The 17,731-nt window shown below is 41.8% G+C and overlaps 1 protein-coding gene across 1 annotated transcript in view; it reads left to right on the top strand.

Annotated features, from left to right (window-relative positions):
• The window catches only part of ldlrad3 (low density lipoprotein receptor class A domain containing 3), an 81,196-nt gene that overhangs the window by 13,093 nt on the left and 50,372 nt on the right, over nt 1-17,731 (top strand). The window contains exon 2 of the mRNA XM_080028146.1: nt 15,858-16,004. Coding sequence (XP_079884272.1) covers nt 15,858-16,004 — 147 coding nt within the window. The remainder of the gene's footprint in view (nt 1-15,857; nt 16,005-17,731) is intronic.

Here is a 17,731-nt window from a genome sequence, read left to right as displayed (position 1 = left end):
CTGTGCCACTGTCTGCATCATTTCTCACTATCTGGCTGGCTCTGCGGAAATGCCAATTTGCTCAGTAAGGGGTCTTTGCAGCGTAGCGATGGATGAAGGGTGTGATGGCTGTTTACCGGTGTGTTCTGCGACAGCCGAATGCATGATGAAAGAGGCGCGGGGGGAGCGGTGACATTTTGTTTTGTGCCAGTGACAAGCCAATGTGGTAAATCACAATTAATGGGATAGATGTATTTGTTTGACATTTGAAACTTCCTCCTTGGTATTGATGAGGAATTCGATCTCATGAGATGATATTTGTCCGGCTGGCTTTGTGTGTGTGTGCTCTCCCGTCTCTGTGGGCATACACTATGTGTGTTTGTGTGTGCCTGTGTGTCAAAAAAGTTGTCCTTTTGTCCTTATTTGAGTGGTGAGCGGCTTGCCCACTCTGCCATCGTCTAAATCTCATTTTAGTCATTGTTTGCCTCCTCATCCTTCGTGACCCCTATCTCCATCAGCTCCTCCTCCTCTCTGTCAAGGTAATCCCAAGATGATGTTAATAGGCTGGGATGCAGTTGAAAATGCCACTGTCATCTTTCAGAGGATTAGATGGACAATTGCTTCCCCCAAATCCCAGCCAAGTGGTAAAAAAAAATGCTACGACAAAACTACTTTTCTGAAGGTGCCTTATACTGTCAATGTGTCATATCTGTTGCCTAAAAGGTGGTATCAGCCATTCTGGAGAACGAGTGTTGTCAGTATCACTTTTTGTCAAAATCAGTGAATATCTCCTGACGGTCTGCTACCTGTCCGAATTGTGTGCACTGAAAGAAATCCAGTGTCCAATTATTTTCAGTGCACACACACAGTAGGCTACCTACAGGTTGTGGATCGTGAGTAGATCTTCACTGATTTTGACCAAAAGTGATTTTGACATCAAGTCTACCTCAGCCCTGACTCCATATGTTACCATGCAGATTTTATGCACTGGATACTGAACTTGCATTTTAATGCATTGATCTTCTGAGCTCCATTTTATTTTAACCATAGATAGACTCATTAACAGCCAAAATAAACAAGTGCAATGGGATTATAGGCTCAATTTGATATGCGATCCTGGATTAATGGGGAGACCAGTGTGTCATTAATGGGTCCATGCTTGACCAAAAGGGATTTTGACAGCAAGTCAACCCCAGCCCTGACTCCACCTTGTTACCATGCTGGAATATATGCACCGAATATTGAGCTTTCATTGTAATGCATTTCCGTTCTGATCTCCATTTTATTTTAACCATAGATAGACTCATAAACAGCCAAACTAAACCAATGCAATGGGATTATAGGCTCACTGTGATCTGCGATCCCGGATTAATGGGGAGACCAGTGTGTGATTAATGGGTCCATTTTTAGCCAAGCCAGGCTAATTTGGCCAGTCACTGTTCCAGATATCCAAAGGCAGTGTGAGGCAGCCATTGCAAGGCCTGTTTGATAAAAGAGAGGCTGCTAAATGAATACATAATAATAAGGCTAATGAAACAATCAGTTCATTCGTGTTCGCGTTAGCAAATAGCTGAGTGTGCAAGTATGCATCTTTATTTTTCCATTAACCTTTATGTGTCCACAAGTAAGAACAGAGGACTAGCTGCAGGGAAAAAATAAACGGAAACAGCTATAAATTGCATATTGCAAACATATAGCTACATCTTAACGCATCTCCATTCAGAGGAGAGCAACACTCATCTATTTTCTCCACTGACCCACCCATATTATATGCTACATTAAATCTAATTACAGATGTAGCTGCTATTACACCATCCAATTAATAACAATTTAAGGCTGGATAGAAATAACCCTCCACTTTTTTGAGACAATTTGTATGTGTAAAGATTATTTTAGTAACTCATTTTGACATCAATTGTGTTTTTCTATTGTGTGGCGGAGATATGAACATCAATGAATGTCAGTTTTCTTTTCACATTTCCCCTCTGATATTAGTTTCTCTTCAAGATGGTATTTCTCTTTCTTTCTCTCTCTCTCTCTCTCTCTCTCTCTCTCTCTCTCTCTCTCGCTCTCTCTCTCTCCCTGGCTCTACTCTGGTACTATTTCAGCCCACAGATGTATTATCAATAATGCAGCCTCCTTAACAAGGCTAAGGCTTTTAAGATGGTTTCACTGTGCCCCTCCTGTCTGGATGCCTGCTAGACAGTGGGTGGCTTCATCCCAGTCTAGTGGAAACATTTTTGATTTTTTTTAATGACACCAGAAATAAACCCTCTGTTAAAAGACATTTTACGATTTTTTTATATCGTTGTCAAGGCTTTTCCCTCTGACTTTCACAAATGATGGACAGCGCTGGTAGAGCACTGTCTCACCAGCAAAAAAGTGAGGTACTGAGCACTTGCTGCATAGCTCTAGGCTAAAATGAAATGGTAGCTTAAGCAAGAGGAAAACACAGCCGCTCTCTGTCATTTTCACATTGTATTTGTACATATATTATTGGCATTTTCATGCATAGAACAGAAGGCTTGGGAGGCATCACAAACGCCAGACAGCCTCATGCGTCTTCTCAGGCAAAACCCATGTGGTGCAGCCCGCTTAATTTTGTTTGAAGCATGTCTGCGTATCTGGATTAGTCACGAGGGGGGTCTTGAGGAAATAGAGGCTTTTCTCTCAGTGTCTTTGAAAATGCCATAAGCTATGGGAAGTTTGAACATTTCTATAATCATTCATGCATGTTGACTCAAAACAGTTAGCATTTGTCCACGAGAGTATATCCAATGCGGAAAAAAAACAAAATTAACTTACACCCTGTGCGATGTTTCCATAGAGCTAATCCTTGTTTTCAGAAGAGATTTTACATTAAGAAGAATGAAAAGCCAGCGACTTGTTACAGAGAAGGAAAGTGTAGTATCATTAAAGGTTGATAGGGACAGTGATTATATTAACTTGCACAGCATATTCTGATAAATAATATAAAGTCCATATTCTGGTTAAGACAATATTGCAAATAATGTGTTTACATATACTGCAGCTATAGCTATTTCTGAGCCTCTCAAAAGCTTTTTGTTGTTGTTATCCCGTGCCGTTGTGGGGCGCGCACACCAAATCTGAAGACATTCTTCCTTCTTTTGCATTAAACGGCAGACTAGAACACTTGTAGGCGTACAGGATATGCTGCCTCGTCAGTTCTGGAAGAATTGCATCTCTGGTACTTACGGTACTGAAGCAAAAACGAGTACCTTTACATTTTCAGAATTTTGGTATTGACCATTCTATATATTCTGATTAAAGTGATTAGAAATTGTCTTGAATATCTTAAACGGGATCATATCAGAGTATTGTTGTGCATGTACATTTAGTCAATGGGTAAGGAGGATGGTGAGAAGTATAACTCCCTCTAATAAACAATCCCTTCCACTGTAAAACCGCCACTACGGTTGAAACATGGACCTGGCAAGGAGTGGATGGAGAACCGTAACAGACATATACTGTTGAGTTGATGAGTTGATGGAAGGCAGCTGTGCAGACTGGACAGGTGAGATGAATGGGCCACTCAGGAGGGAGCCGGTAGAGTGCCATGAAGATAGCTACGCCCTCGCCACATACAAACAGGGACAGACAGGAAAGCAGGTTTAACACAAATACATAAGATAAGGAACAACCAGGGCAATCACATACAATTATTTAGGCAATTAAAGCAACATGCACTTTGACGAACCTCAAACTTTCTATCTCCTCAGTTCACATGCTTACCTGTACAGTTGACATATAGTAAATGTAATGTGAATGTAAATGTGTTCTTTTAAATTAAATATTGGTACGAACAACAACCCATAGTGAGTTGCTATAAAATGCTATGTTTTTGAACATCGAAACGCAAGGCTTACTTTCTTTCTTCCCTCCTTGAGGAATTAAGTTTGACTTCCTGCCAGTGTCCTTATTTGAATAAACAGCAAATGCTAAGTCGGGAAGCCAAACAATTGCCTCGTTATCTGCTGCATGGATGGTTACTAATCCTGCTTTAGGCGATGGAGAGGACACGCTTGTGGTCTTTTGTTTGTTTCTCTCCAGATGCAGGCAGGGGGATTAAGCTAATGTCCCACCTCTGAAACTGACCAGTGCTGGCACTCGCTGGTTGTTGGGACGTCCTTGTCCCTTAATTCCTAAATCAACTGGCAATAAATCGGAATTGTCTTGATCCTGTCATGACAAGAGGTTTTCATTTTTGTGCCAAGCTAATGTAAACCCTTCTCTGCTTTTACTGTTTTACAAGTTTTCCTGTTTTCACGGATTCAAACGTGGACTAAACATGAAGGGATTAACTAATCTTCATGGCTAGGATCCCCATCCAGAGCAATTTTTAAATATACATCTAAAAATATGGTGATGCTGCCAGACTCAATTGGTTGCCATGTCCCACCTACCTAGTTCTTTGATGTTGCTGTTCTGATTATACTTATCTGAGTAGCTAGCTATTACAGCCTCTGAAAAGTTCTCCTGATTGTAAGAATGCGTTTAGCTCTTGCTCAGTAATTGTTCAGCCTTAAATTCAGCATGATTGAAGGGTTGGGAAAGTCCTTGTTTTATCAATGTCAGTTCCCTCAGGTTGTTGACACATGTACTGAAATGTTCATGCCATCAGCTGTGGAGACGTGTCAGTGGTTCAGAAAACACAGCACTGCAGTGTTTTGTGATACCAATAGTGTCATGTGAAACGAGGGAAGCATACCTTGCTACTCCGCTCACATTAGTGACGGAGGAGGACACATTACTTTTGCTCACTCCAGCAGTTGCCATGCTGCTTTTGTTGAACCATTTTTTTGCTCATTATGCCTCCGTCAATCTGTGTATCTCTCTCTCCAGTTATGTCTGTTTATGCATGGGTATCCATTAGAATTTAAATATATTCCAGAAGAGGAAATATTCAAACCGCTATAGAATGCTGCCGCACTAGTGGCTGGTAAGGTTTTCCTTTGTATTTTCTGAAGCTGGTATCATGCTTCTTTCTTTTAAAAACACCATATGGAAGTTTTATGTGCTGCTAATGATACTATTGGCACTTTTTAAACTTCTGTTTTTCTGGGCACCATGGCAATGAGGAGGGGAGTTATTGTCTACCTCTGGGATCAGCTGATATTGCTCTCCAAATCTGCATAACCTCAAATCACTGAGATGTCAGTAGTGCAGAGCTGGTGCCAAACGGAGAGAAAGGTGGAGGAAATATAAACCGTTCCTCAATTGTTATGGGAAATGTGAAGGTCCTGGCAAATCAGGTGGATACACTTGGGCTGCTGACGTGGACACATTGGGCATATCGGGAATCCAGCATTATATATTGAAACATGTCCGCATGAACATATTCCGAACATTAACGCTATTGTCCCCGGCTCTCATACTGTGCGTTAGGACAGAGACTGCAGGCAGAGTGGAATGAAGGAAGGAGGAGTGGTTGCTCACCGAATGTTGGTGTTATCATGACTGTGAAGGTGCGTTTATGCGACCCCCGACATTGTATTGTTGGCCGCGATTTTCACCCACATGTCGGAGTTCACATGCAGCCCCATCTGTGTTGCTGCTTACATTCCACCATCAGCTGTTGCAGACACAGTGTGTGAGGTCATCAATTCAGTCACTGCAAGACTCAAAACACAAGGGTGTGTCAGTGCTGGCTCGGAGACAGGGTACAGGGAACTCTGGGCGACTGTGGCTCAGTTGGTAGAGCGGGTCGGCTGATGATCAAAGGGTTGGAGGTTCGATCCCCGCCCTGCCACCTGTGTCATGGTTGTTGTGTCCTTGGGCAAGACACTTCACCCACCTTGCCTCGTGTGAATGTCAATAGTTAGCCTGCTATCGGTTTATGAATGTGTGTGTGAATGGTAAAGTGGGGAAGGAAAACAGGTCTCCCTTGCAAAAGAGTCTTCGGTCTCAATGGGATTTACCTGTATAAATAAAGGTTAAAAAAAAAACTGGTGGACAGCTTTGTGGCATCCACCTCCTATCAAATGAAACCTATAGGCGAGGAATGTGGTTGTGAATTTTTAGGAACAGGAACTGTTTTTGACATCCTGGGAGACAAAGTTGAGGTGGTGGAGGTCTACAAATACTTGGGCGTTCACTTGGACAACAATCTGGGCTAGAACAGTAACACTGAGGTTGCCTACTGGAAAGGACGGAGCAGACTGCTTATTCTCTAAGAAACTAAACAAACTAATAAGAAGGCTCTCTATGTTGGGGACAGTTGTGGAGCCACTATACGTAGTCCATCCATCAACCAATCAATCAATCATTCATGGTACTGTCCCAATAAGCCTTCATTTGGAGCACCAAAGTTCATGGCTACACACACGAGGACTGGTTTACCATGACCTGTGCTCTTTCACACTACAGTGTGACCCAGGGATTTTGTTACACTGTATCAGTGCATTGAAAGATATTATTTGGCGTTTCTTTATATGTCCATGGTTTGCACCACCAAGTTTAATGGAGGTGGCTGTGGTGTGTCTGCAGATCTCTTCCGGCCAACAGTAGGGTTAGCAATGGAACTGCAATGAATTGAAGTGGGTATTCCCTAAATGGGAAAATTGCTTAATTATTGAAAGATAATTGTTGTTAGTTTTTTTACCAGCAAAGTTACACCCTTTTTGCATCAAGACCCTATTATATACCCAAATTGTATTACATGTTTATCAAAAAGGTTTTGTCTAAGTAATAGATACAGCTGCTCCTATTGAGTCAAAGTGAATATAGTCGGGGGGCCAAAGTATATATAATATAGCGTAGATAACCAAGTTCAGAAACTGATTAAGAAACAGAAAGAGAAAGAGCGAGCATGATATGTTGTAAGTGGGAACAAGCACATCAGAACCGCACTGGCATTATGGACCTTTGGCCAATGTTTGAGCTATGTCAAACCAATATAATCTAATTTGTCCTCGTTAAGAAGTTTGAAATATCTAATGGTGTTTGTCTTCACTCTGTGAAGTGTAAATGAAATTGCTGGTTATAAATTATAAAACAATATCTGAATCCTCATCAGTAGTAAAGTTCAGTGCAAATTAACAGCACAATTAACTTCAGATGTGTGCTGGCCAAACAAGTGATGACCGGATGAGAGATCAATATGTCTCTATTAAAATACCAATCCCCTCAAACAGCCTACAGCTTTAGATGAGATTAATATTGGCAACCCACACCGCCTCAAAGCTGTATTAGAGTCTCATTTCCTCACTTTTAGGATAATGCTCATCGGGATTACACAACAGACTTCATGCTCACAGCTGTCACTGCAAATGAAGCTATCTAGTGTACCAAGGGCAAAGATGATTTGGTCTTTGTTTGCTGTAGATGTTCTCTTTAGGTGTTGTAGAGCTATACTCACAAGTTAAACTTTAATCCAAAGTGCCACTGCCAACCATATCTGGTCAAAGTAGTGCATGATTTTCAGTTGTAAGTGCTTAAAGAGATCCTATTATACTACTTTTCTGGTCTTAATTTCTTGTTAAAAACTGCTATAGAGCAACCTGACACGAATCACATCACAAAAAACTATGTAGATTTTCGGGACACTCTTCCTCTTACCCTAGCGAGCACAGTAGTCTCTCTCTACACACTGCGTTGAGCATCTCCGCCCCTCCCCCCCCTGCTGCAAACCCCACTCCGTTGTGATTGGTTACCTTCCTTCCAGCAGCGGGAGATTTTCAGGAAGGTGGGGGCATGCAGCCGGAGCTTGCCTGAGCAGCATTATCAGACATGGAAACATCCGGGAGCGTGACAGAAACTACCCGGAAATTTGAACAAGTTATTTCTCGACCGGCTGCCATAGTGTTTAGTGCTCTGCATAGCCACCCCAGACGGTCAGCAGGGAATACGTCGAAATGCATGTACGTAATTATTTGATACGCTAGTATGGTTAAACATGACTATAAATCATTATAACAACGTTTATAGGTCATAAAAGTCGAAAAGTATCATAGGTCCTCTTTAAGTTTTCACTTCCAAATCTGTGCTTTATACAACTGGGTAATTGAGGAATTTGTTTAAAACTGGGTTGTAGGATTATTAGTGTTGGTTGCCTTGTTGGGCTTTGTTGTAAATCTTACAGCTACCAGTGCTACTGTCCTTTGAATGGTGTCAATGAAACTAGACGGTGAACTGCAGAATGGATGGTCAAAACTATATTTGCAATGTAAGTGTAAAATATATTTTTTTTTATTATGATTAGAAATGAATCGAATGCACACATATTACTATAGAAATGTGCCTGCCCTTAAAGTTGAAGTTGTGTTGAGTGCTTGCTTGGATTGTGTTGCCATGCTGATGTAACAGAAGAATATGGAGCAGGGATGTCAGCTGTCCAGGCCTATCACATCCACGTTCCTCTGCTCTGAGAACAACAGAGTTCTCTGGCAGCAGGAAGCTGACTCACATCACAACGCCTTGACTGTTTTTTCCCTCGTGGAGACATCTTATTTTTGGAGAATGCAACACATTGAAAGCTACAGAGATAAAGGTTTGGCCTACATATTCAGTGTAAAGTCACACACAGAATTGCATTATTACTCAAGTGAAGACATGGGAATGCAGAAATGTGACAAATGACAGCATGTGTATAAAAAGATGAAGACCTTAGTGTAAGTCATTTCTGGCCACGTTATTGCTAGCTGTGTATTTATCTGATCATTTCATTTTGATTAACCTGGCCCTGCACTAGTACTAGGCTTTAATTATGCTCATTCCCTATCTGTTATCTACATGCTATTTGTTTAAAAAAAAACCTTAATTTGCATCTTTTGTGCCAGGAGAGGCAAAACATGAAATCTACCACTCATTACTGACTACCCCTTTAGATTGCTATAATCTCTAGTAGTAAGTGCAAAAAAGCAAAATCAAATGTGTCTTGTAACACATTGGTTGGAGGAGAATTTAGTGATCAAATAACTTTAATATTTGAGGCTTATTAGGATGTTTTGAGAAAGATGTATCACAGCTTAGTCATGTAAATGAGTGTTCATAGCCTATTGCCAAAAATAGCATGAGCAGCATGTGAAAATAAATTGCATGCAAAGTGTTTTCAATGCAGCTCATGGAATAGCCAACCTACATTCTCAAGGCCTTTCATTCTTTTTTTGACCTTATGGGGCTTAAGATGTTCTTAATGACTTTGATTTTGCACCACCTCTAAAGCCTAATTGCTTCTCCATAATCTGCTTCTATTTTGTATTTTCGTCTTCAGGTATATTTACACTGCTTTATGGAATGTGCGGGGGTTTGGCTCTTGATCCGTATGAGTGAGCGTAGCCTGCATTTGACAATTTGAATGTTTTTGCAAAAATAAACTAACTACAGCAGCCTCTCTCTAAGAGCTGTGTTCTTCTCACCTTAGAATCAAGTTTAAATTCAAGCTGTCTCATTGGTTCAAGCATTGATGGAACTAAGTTGACACCTTCAAATTACTATGGCAGCAAGTGACAAAGCCTACCCTGCGAACACACACATTCACAGATTCCATGTGGCTTTTAGAGGCTGGAAAAAGGCTAAAGAATGATTACACATTGCCAGTATCGTATTAGCCGGCCTTAACTGTCTTTTTCCAAGCGTGTCTGCCCTTTTCTCCATCTCTCCTCATTAAGGCCTTGCTTGCTCTGTTGCTCTGCTCTTTTTGCTACCCAGCCCTGTGTGCGTCTGTCTGTCTGTAGGGGGTCTTTAATGAGGCACACCAGCTTCTTTAGACTTATTTATACTGGCCACTTTAGCGAGCTGAGAGGACAGGATGGAGATTTTTTTTTTCCTCTCTGGAAGGCTTCTTGCCTTCCTTTTCTCTCTCTTTCTCTCTTTCACCACACACATACACACAAACAACACAGTGTAGAAGGACAGCCACATCACCTCCAGTCCCACTCCCCAGTTCCCACCCACCCACCTACTGCGCCTAAGAAACTGCTTGTAGAGGCAGCCCAGCCTATTAAGAGTGTGTAATTGAAAAAAAAGGTTTCTATCCTTGAAACCAAAAAAGGCTAGTTTTTTACTGAGAACTAGGCCACATCGATTCACTTTTCCTTTTTCCCCTAATGCAACGTTAACATGCAGTGATGTCGTTTATGTTAACAGTATCTCGTTGTAATGTAACTTGAGTGGCTCTTTTTTCAGATTCAAACATAATTTCACATTATTCACAGCACTCACTTCGGATTGTTATGCTCAGCATAGTGTCTTATTGAGGACACAAAGCCTATGTAAAGGGATGGCTGATTTTAATTTTCTCCCATCTATCAACAATTAATTGTTACCTCTATAGCATCCTTAGTATAGTAGCAGAAGTAGTAGTAGGAGTAGGAATAGAGGTGGCACTTCTACTGTAGCTGACAAAGTGTACGAAGACAACCCAAATCAATTTTCTGGTGATATTTCAACCAGAGGCTGAACCCTTCACCCAGGCCCAATCAATGCGGGTCAGATATCTAAGCCTGCTGAGAAAGATAGGGTTAAAGCAGTAACAGTCAAGCCAATAGTCATCTCAGATATAGATTTATATCGCTGACCTTTCAAGCGCAGAGCAAAGGGAATATAACTTGCTTACTAGAAATCTGAAGGCAGAAAATGATGTTACTGTGTCCACCTCACTGTTTTTCTTTTTTTATTGCCACTCTGCCTCTTTCTTTTGGTAGTTGTTCCATGCTACTCCTCATACAGCTGGACATGTTGACCATTTCTTCCCCTTTATCTACTTATCTGTATTTCTCCTTTCCTTTAGAGAGTCGACAGTCATGTTTTACATGTTTTCTCCACTTACTGTTGTGATGAGTCATTATGGTGTCTTTTTGCTTTTTCTTTGACCATAGAACATTTGCGAAGCCAATTTAAAAAAAACATATATGTACGTATATATATTTAAATCCTGCAATGTTCAGTCCTAGACATCTGTCTAGGATGTTTAAACGTTGTACAAATATTAGAGATGTTGGCTATAATGACTTTGCCTTTAGGACATTCTTGCAAAAGATATTCAAAATTTGATGACAGTATTCTTAACCGCTGGGAAATCAAACTTGTGTTAATGCTTGGAGTTTTTATTTTATTATTTTATGTACATACACAGTATGTATGTATTCACCCTGACTAAACCAATTAAACTTATTGGATGCAGTGTAAACAGGAAATGTAAATGCTAATCAAAAAGTATCTCGCAGATTCCTCGAACATTTGCCCCTCTGTGATTGAACAGTTTAAATAGGGCCTTTGGTGAACCTGCCATTGTGATAGTATAGTCAACATTTACCTTGAGTAATTGGTCTACACTCCCCACAGCAAGTAACACAGGCACCTTGCATCATCCCTGCCTTATCTCCTCCAGCTCTCCCTCACACACCCACTGTGTGACCATTGCACAAAGCAGTGTTGTGCATCTCAACACATAAAGCCCCGAGCCATCCGCAACATAATTCTCAAAAGCATATTATGGGAGGAATGAGTGAGCCTCTGTGCATGGACGCTGCCATTCAACCATTCAAATGATCCAGGTCACCTTGGGATTGTTGAGTGCCCAAAGAGAACTGCTGGCAGTTTTTCATTCTGTTTAAAAGCTCATTGAGCAGCCTGTAATGAGCTGCGGAGCCACACGTACCGTGGTAATGATGTGCGCTTGTTCACTACCTCAACGCTAGATCATTGTAAAGATTCAGGCTTAAAACTGTATCGATAAATTGACCAGTTTCTGGCATTAAGAAATTCCGAGCTTATGCAAAAAGTGGCTACAAAGGGTTTCTGCTATCGGCGATGTTTGAGACTCATGTAAAAAGATGAGCTGTCTGTTAGCCTTCTTTCTTCATTCTCCTTAGCCGTCTCTCAAACGCATAAACCCATACAGTCATTCTCTTTCCCTCATGCTCTCAAAGCAACTCTCCAATTAACCCGATGCCTCTGGAACCGCTGGCTCTCTGAAGTCCCTTTTACACTTGAGTTGTCGACATCGAGTGGCCTTCAATCACAGTGGCCCTCATTTATCAATCTTGCGTAGACCAGAAAAATGGGTGTACGTACATCTCCACGCAAATCTCGGCATTTATCAATATGGACGTGAGCGTAGGGTACGCTCAAATCCCACGCCAGCTCTCAGCTCGTGTACGCAAATTTGAAAACAGCTTAGACCCGCAGTGCAGGCTGTGCCGGGTAGCCGATGACTTTGTTGGACAATTATTAGAAGATAATACAAATGCAGTGCAAATAAGACCGAAATAAAGATATTAATCACTTAAAAATGAGCAGCTTATGGTGTGCAACTGAGTAGGAGAGCTGATTCAATAGTGCGCACACGTAAGGGCAGTTATCTCCGTCTGGAGCAGCTGAGGGGACACTGAGGCACGGGGGCTGCATTCATTCAAAATGTTAGCCACAGTATTAAATATATAGGCCTACACTGCTCTTTATGATACAAAAAAATACACGGCACAACAATCAGCTTAACATTTTATTTATTTGACGCACTTTGTAGATGTTAGTTCCTCTTTTAATGTGTCATTAATGCTAAAGCGAGCGATTTATTTCCACCTTAACCGGCACGTTTTTCCGATCTGCTGGTGGAGCAGCTCAGCAGGACAGTGGGCGCTCTCACAGCTGATCGCTGCCGGGTCGGCTTGTGCAGCTGACGGCCGGGCTGACCACTCGTGCCAAGCGCATGCTGTCATACAGTAAAACGCTAAATGTGTTATTTTTAGTTTTTAAAACCCTTTTGAATAGTGCTATCTAAAAGGGCCAATACATTCTAATCATTCAAATCTCTGCTGACCTGTATTTATTTTATGGGGACCATTATCGGACAGTTGGTGCGTCTTTTTCTCCTCCACCACTTATATTATGCCCGCAGCCCCGCACCACCAGTTGGTTGCATTTCAGAACAGCAACACGCTTTTTGACGCTTGTTGACCGCAGCAGTTATTTCCTTCCTAACTGCTGCCTTCTGTCGTTATTTGATGCTGCTTGTAGGCTAATGCTCCGAAATGAAACTCTTTTTTTTCTACTTTCGCTGTTATTCTGTCAATTTCTACTTCAGGGAAGTGCCGTATTGCGCATATCCATGTCGCAAAACCTTTGGGCGAGGCCTCTAAACTGAGAAAATATAGGGGCGTGGTACGATTGTTTTCAGCCGCTGCATTTATCAATAATTGCGTGGCGTACGCCGAGATTGGCGAGATACGACTGTTTGATAAATCCCACGCGATACCTGGCGTAGGGAGGTATTTGCGCCAGAATCTGCACCAGTTTCCACGCAAGTTTGATAAATGAGGGCCACTGTGTGTAAGTTTGTGCGTCTGACAACCCTGCTGAGGGATCTATAGTATACTGACTGTAAGACGCATACATCTTATGGCTACATTTTGAAGAGGAAGTCAGATAGAGCTGGTAAACAAGAGTGTAGCGAGGGATTTGCAATATTTACTTTGCAACTTCATCCTAATCAGTCACGATCAGGGTGTTGAACATTTTCTGTTTCATATCCAAGAAAGACAAAAAAGTCAGCTCTGTAATAAATAAGTTCATGTATTGATTTAAATTGTCATGCTTTCCTTCAATAGTCAAATTAGCACTCTAACTGTATCGTAAGGCTTTCCACCTGCGATGGCTTGTAAAAAGAACTCCACATTCATTGTTAACACCTTCTAACAATACTCTTCATCCTCACACTCTCTCCGTATTTGTCTCCAAAGTGTTAGTCCTTTCTTTCCAGCTAGAGCGGAACTAACACAGAGGGGAGGGGAAGCGTCAGGGGAGAATGTGTGAAGAAGGTGATGTTTTCGGAGATAGATAACAAAAAACTGGCGTTTGGCTGTTTTCAAACATGGCTGTTAATATATCCGGGAGGCTCTCTCCACCATAGCAACGTGCTGTCTGCAAGAAATGCCTCTCTGCAACAAAAAAAACATCAAGCTTGTTGTTATTGTATTTCCTGAGAACATTTCACACCACACAGGTGAAGTAATCAGTAATATCCATAACTATGTTCATCGCACGTATTCATCAACAGTGTGTGTTTGGCGGGCCCTCCAACCAATGAGAGGAGTCCTAATTGAAATGCTCTCCAGTCCTCATGAATTACAGGAGCCTTTTTATCAGTATCCTTCACTTCACCCTTTTCTATATTGCAAGAGACAAAAGAGTGGTTTGCATCATCCCGAACACAGGGGCAGAAGGGTTGAATGCTGTCTCAGTTAAAAGAGGATCACCATGGTTTCCACAACCTGCACCTCAAGTAAAATGGCATCAGGATAGAGGGATGATGTAACAACGGATGATTTCTAGGGCTAAGTTTCTGCAGCTCTACTTCTCAGAACTGGCTACATCCACTATCTGACTAACTGTGTGTGAACCTTTGAGCCACAGTTACAAATGTGTGAGCATTCAAAAAGGTCAAATTATTCTCAATCTATCGGAGTACAATGGGTCTCAGTGATTATGAATAATACTGCCTCGTTGAGAATGTGTGCCTGTAATGATTAAGGAGAGGAAAAACAAGCTTCTGCTGCACTAAGTGAATTCATTTATCTGATTTATTTTGAAATATTCAAAGAACGGAGACAGCAATCTTCTATTTAAACAAGCACCACTGTAGGTTATTTAATCTGTGTGTGCATCCATATGGAATATGTATTAAATGGCTATATTATATGGGCTATTTGTAGAATATTAGCATTAAACTAATAATTCACCATATGTTTTCTGGAGGCATTAGTGTGGGTTATGGCCCAGCCTTTGGCAATCAATTTTACAGTTGATAAACCACCAGATCGGACACATGCAGGGAATGTGCTAATTGATTAATGACACAGAAAGATACTGATAGGCAGTAGACACTACAAACAGACATTTGTGTTTGGTTAGGGCTGTTTTTTCCATGAGTGTTGATGAGATTCATTGAAAAAGAAACCCAATCATCCTCTTAAAAAATATGGACAACAGATCCAGCTTCTTTGGGACGGGGTCGCCAATAACCTTGTAAAAACACACTTTTGTCATTTGTTCAAGCAATTGAGACAAAGCACGAGAGTTCAGGTGGTAGTGATAATATGGGCCTTATAGAAAGGCTCAGTTTTCTGTCATTGCCACATCACAGCTCTTCACAAATGGAGTCATAGTAAGTAGTAAGAAATAGACTTGAGATGTATAGTGTCAGTCACTTCACTGGTTAACCACGCCATCTTTACCTTAGGGCTTAAAGGTCCACACCTCTTGGCAGAAGGAAAGCTCCTTATATTTTGTTTTACTCTTAGTTGTGATGAGTTTCCAGCACTGCAGCATGAAAGTGTTCCCCCCGGTCGGTCCGGACCGCCTCGTTACGACCCTATAGGTTTGTTTACGAGCAAAGCTGCTCTACGCTTAGTGTCAACAAAGTGCCAAAAGGCCATGTTTCACATTCCAGACCATTATGCGGCAGCTGCACTGCATCAACTTGAAATGCTTTCTGCTGAATGTGTTCATTTTCTGGTCTCTTTGTGTGCACATGCAGGCTGTGTGTGCAACTGTGTCCGAGACATAAAAATGTGCTTTGTTTGTTTGTTGAGTGTTCTTTGGTGTGTGTGTGTGTGTGTGTGTGTGTGTGTGTGTGTGTGTGTATCCTTATCTGCCCAATTATGATACCGCCCCTGCTCATGCCCCCAATACCTCTTAAATAGAACCAATGCCTTTAATATCTTCCCATCTTAAGAGAATGGAGATAAAAATGAAAAAAACGGTCTCCAATTTTAACTGCAGTGATGAATATCGCTGAAATGCAATATCCCCTCTACCTTAAAAAAAAAGTATATTATGGCGTGAGATTGTAATAGTGTGTTCTCTTTCTATTTTTTCCCTATTTCTCTCCCTCCTCTATCCGTCTGTCCTTCAATCAGAGAGCCAGCTGCTCCCGAGGAATAACGTCAGCGCAAAGTGCAACATCCTCGGCAACTTCATGTGCGGAGACGGGCTGTGTGTCCCCGGTGGGTGGCAGTGCGACGGATTTCCCGACTGCTTCGACAAGAGCGACGAGAAAGGCTGTCGTAAGTCCAGTTTAAGAATACATTATAATTATGTTTTGCCTTAACTGCGGCATGAAGCAATGAAGCCAGATAGCCTATTTAGAGTCACACCATGTCTCTTCTCCCTCTCCAAACATGGCAGCTGTACTTCCTCTACCGTCCATATGTGTAGAGCCACGAGGGCCATTTACACCTACCCAGCTTAAATTAACGTCTCACCTCAATTCCTCACACAGCATCCCCCCCCCCCCTCTCCTCTTCCTTCCCTGCCAGACCCTCGGCCCCATTTTAGCACTAGGGCAAAACTTAATACCATCAAAGCGAAAGGCCGATTACTACTGGGGGGGGGGGGGGGGAATAGAAGCGCATGCATAATTCTACTGTAATGCTAACAGTAACAGTTCAGTTTTGATCCTCACATAAAGTGAGCTTTGATCTTTCTGGTCTGCTGGTCTAGGCCAGAGCACCACACAAAGATTGGATTGCTGATGAAGATTGCCTTTAAAGGTCCCATATTATGCTAAATGCACTTTTTAAATGTGTTCTAACATATCCATGGGTCCACGGTGTGCCTAGAGACTGCCAAAATATTTTAAAAAATAACAATCTCTCCTGTTCTCACTCTCCCCTTTTCTGAAACCCCCACCCCTCCCCCCAATATACTCCAGTCAGAATTTTCCCCTTTTCTGACCTCACAAACTGGAAAGCCAGAAGCTTCCACTGTGCAGCCCACACCCCTATTTCTTATTGGTCCACGGCCCTGACAGACAGAGGGCGAGGCGTATCTGGCTTCGCTTCCGGACAGGGGGCGGGGGCAGCTCAAAGATTGTATATTTACGAGAGGAGCTGCAGCTCTTTTTAAAAAATAGGCCATTGTGAGATTAGCTGAACATCAGCATAGTACATTAAATTATCTGAAAGTTTTTTTCAGCAAACAATTAAAGAAAAACGTATTAGGGACCACTAAGACCATATAATATGGTGTATAATAGTACCGAAAAGTGTATAATATGGGAGCTTTAAGGCCCTGTCATGCTGAATCCAACCCCCCATCCCCAGATATGTTCATCTCTCCAGCTCTCTCTCTCTTTATCTCATTATGGAATTTTTGTTCGTAATTTGCTTCGGAGAGGATTGTTTTCAATTAGCAAAGCAACACCCCGTTCTCGTAGAAATGTCATTTATTTTTACCCAGTCCGATTCCCATACAACACATAAAAAACCTTTATGTCACCTCTCTCATTTTCTCCTTCTCGTCTCTCCCTCCAGCAGTTTCTCTCTTTATTTCTCTCTCTCTCTCGCCCTCTCCCTGGCAGCTAAGGGAACAGGCAGACAAAGCTTTGTCCCATGGCCTGCCAGCACAGACACACACACACACACACACACACACACACACACACACACACACACACAGACAGCTCCCAAACTTTGCAGTCATCCATCTTCTTAGTTTGCAATGCGCCGGTCATTCCAAGTTATGTATGCATAGGAACATTTCAGGAGATGTCTTCGACTTTATTATTTGGTACAAACTTCACTACTGACATTCCTGTAACATAAAGAAAAGCAAGATACATATTTAGATGGAGGTGTTCTGTGCCCCAGATTCTCATCATCACTCAATGGCCTTAAACTGTCAAAACAACTGATGAAAATAATGTGCTCATGCAATTGGACTAATTGCGTCAGAATCATCTACATTATGTGTGCCCGTTTGATCTGATCCCGCAGTTCACGCGTCACTGTGT

Source organism: Ammodytes marinus (genome assembly GCF_949987685.1).
Source record: "Ammodytes marinus genome assembly, chromosome: 5".
NCBI lineage: Eukaryota > Metazoa > Chordata > Actinopteri > Uranoscopiformes > Ammodytidae > Ammodytes > Ammodytes marinus.
The sequence above is the reverse complement of the archived record's forward strand: the minus strand, read 5'-3'. Positions and strand labels throughout refer to the sequence as shown.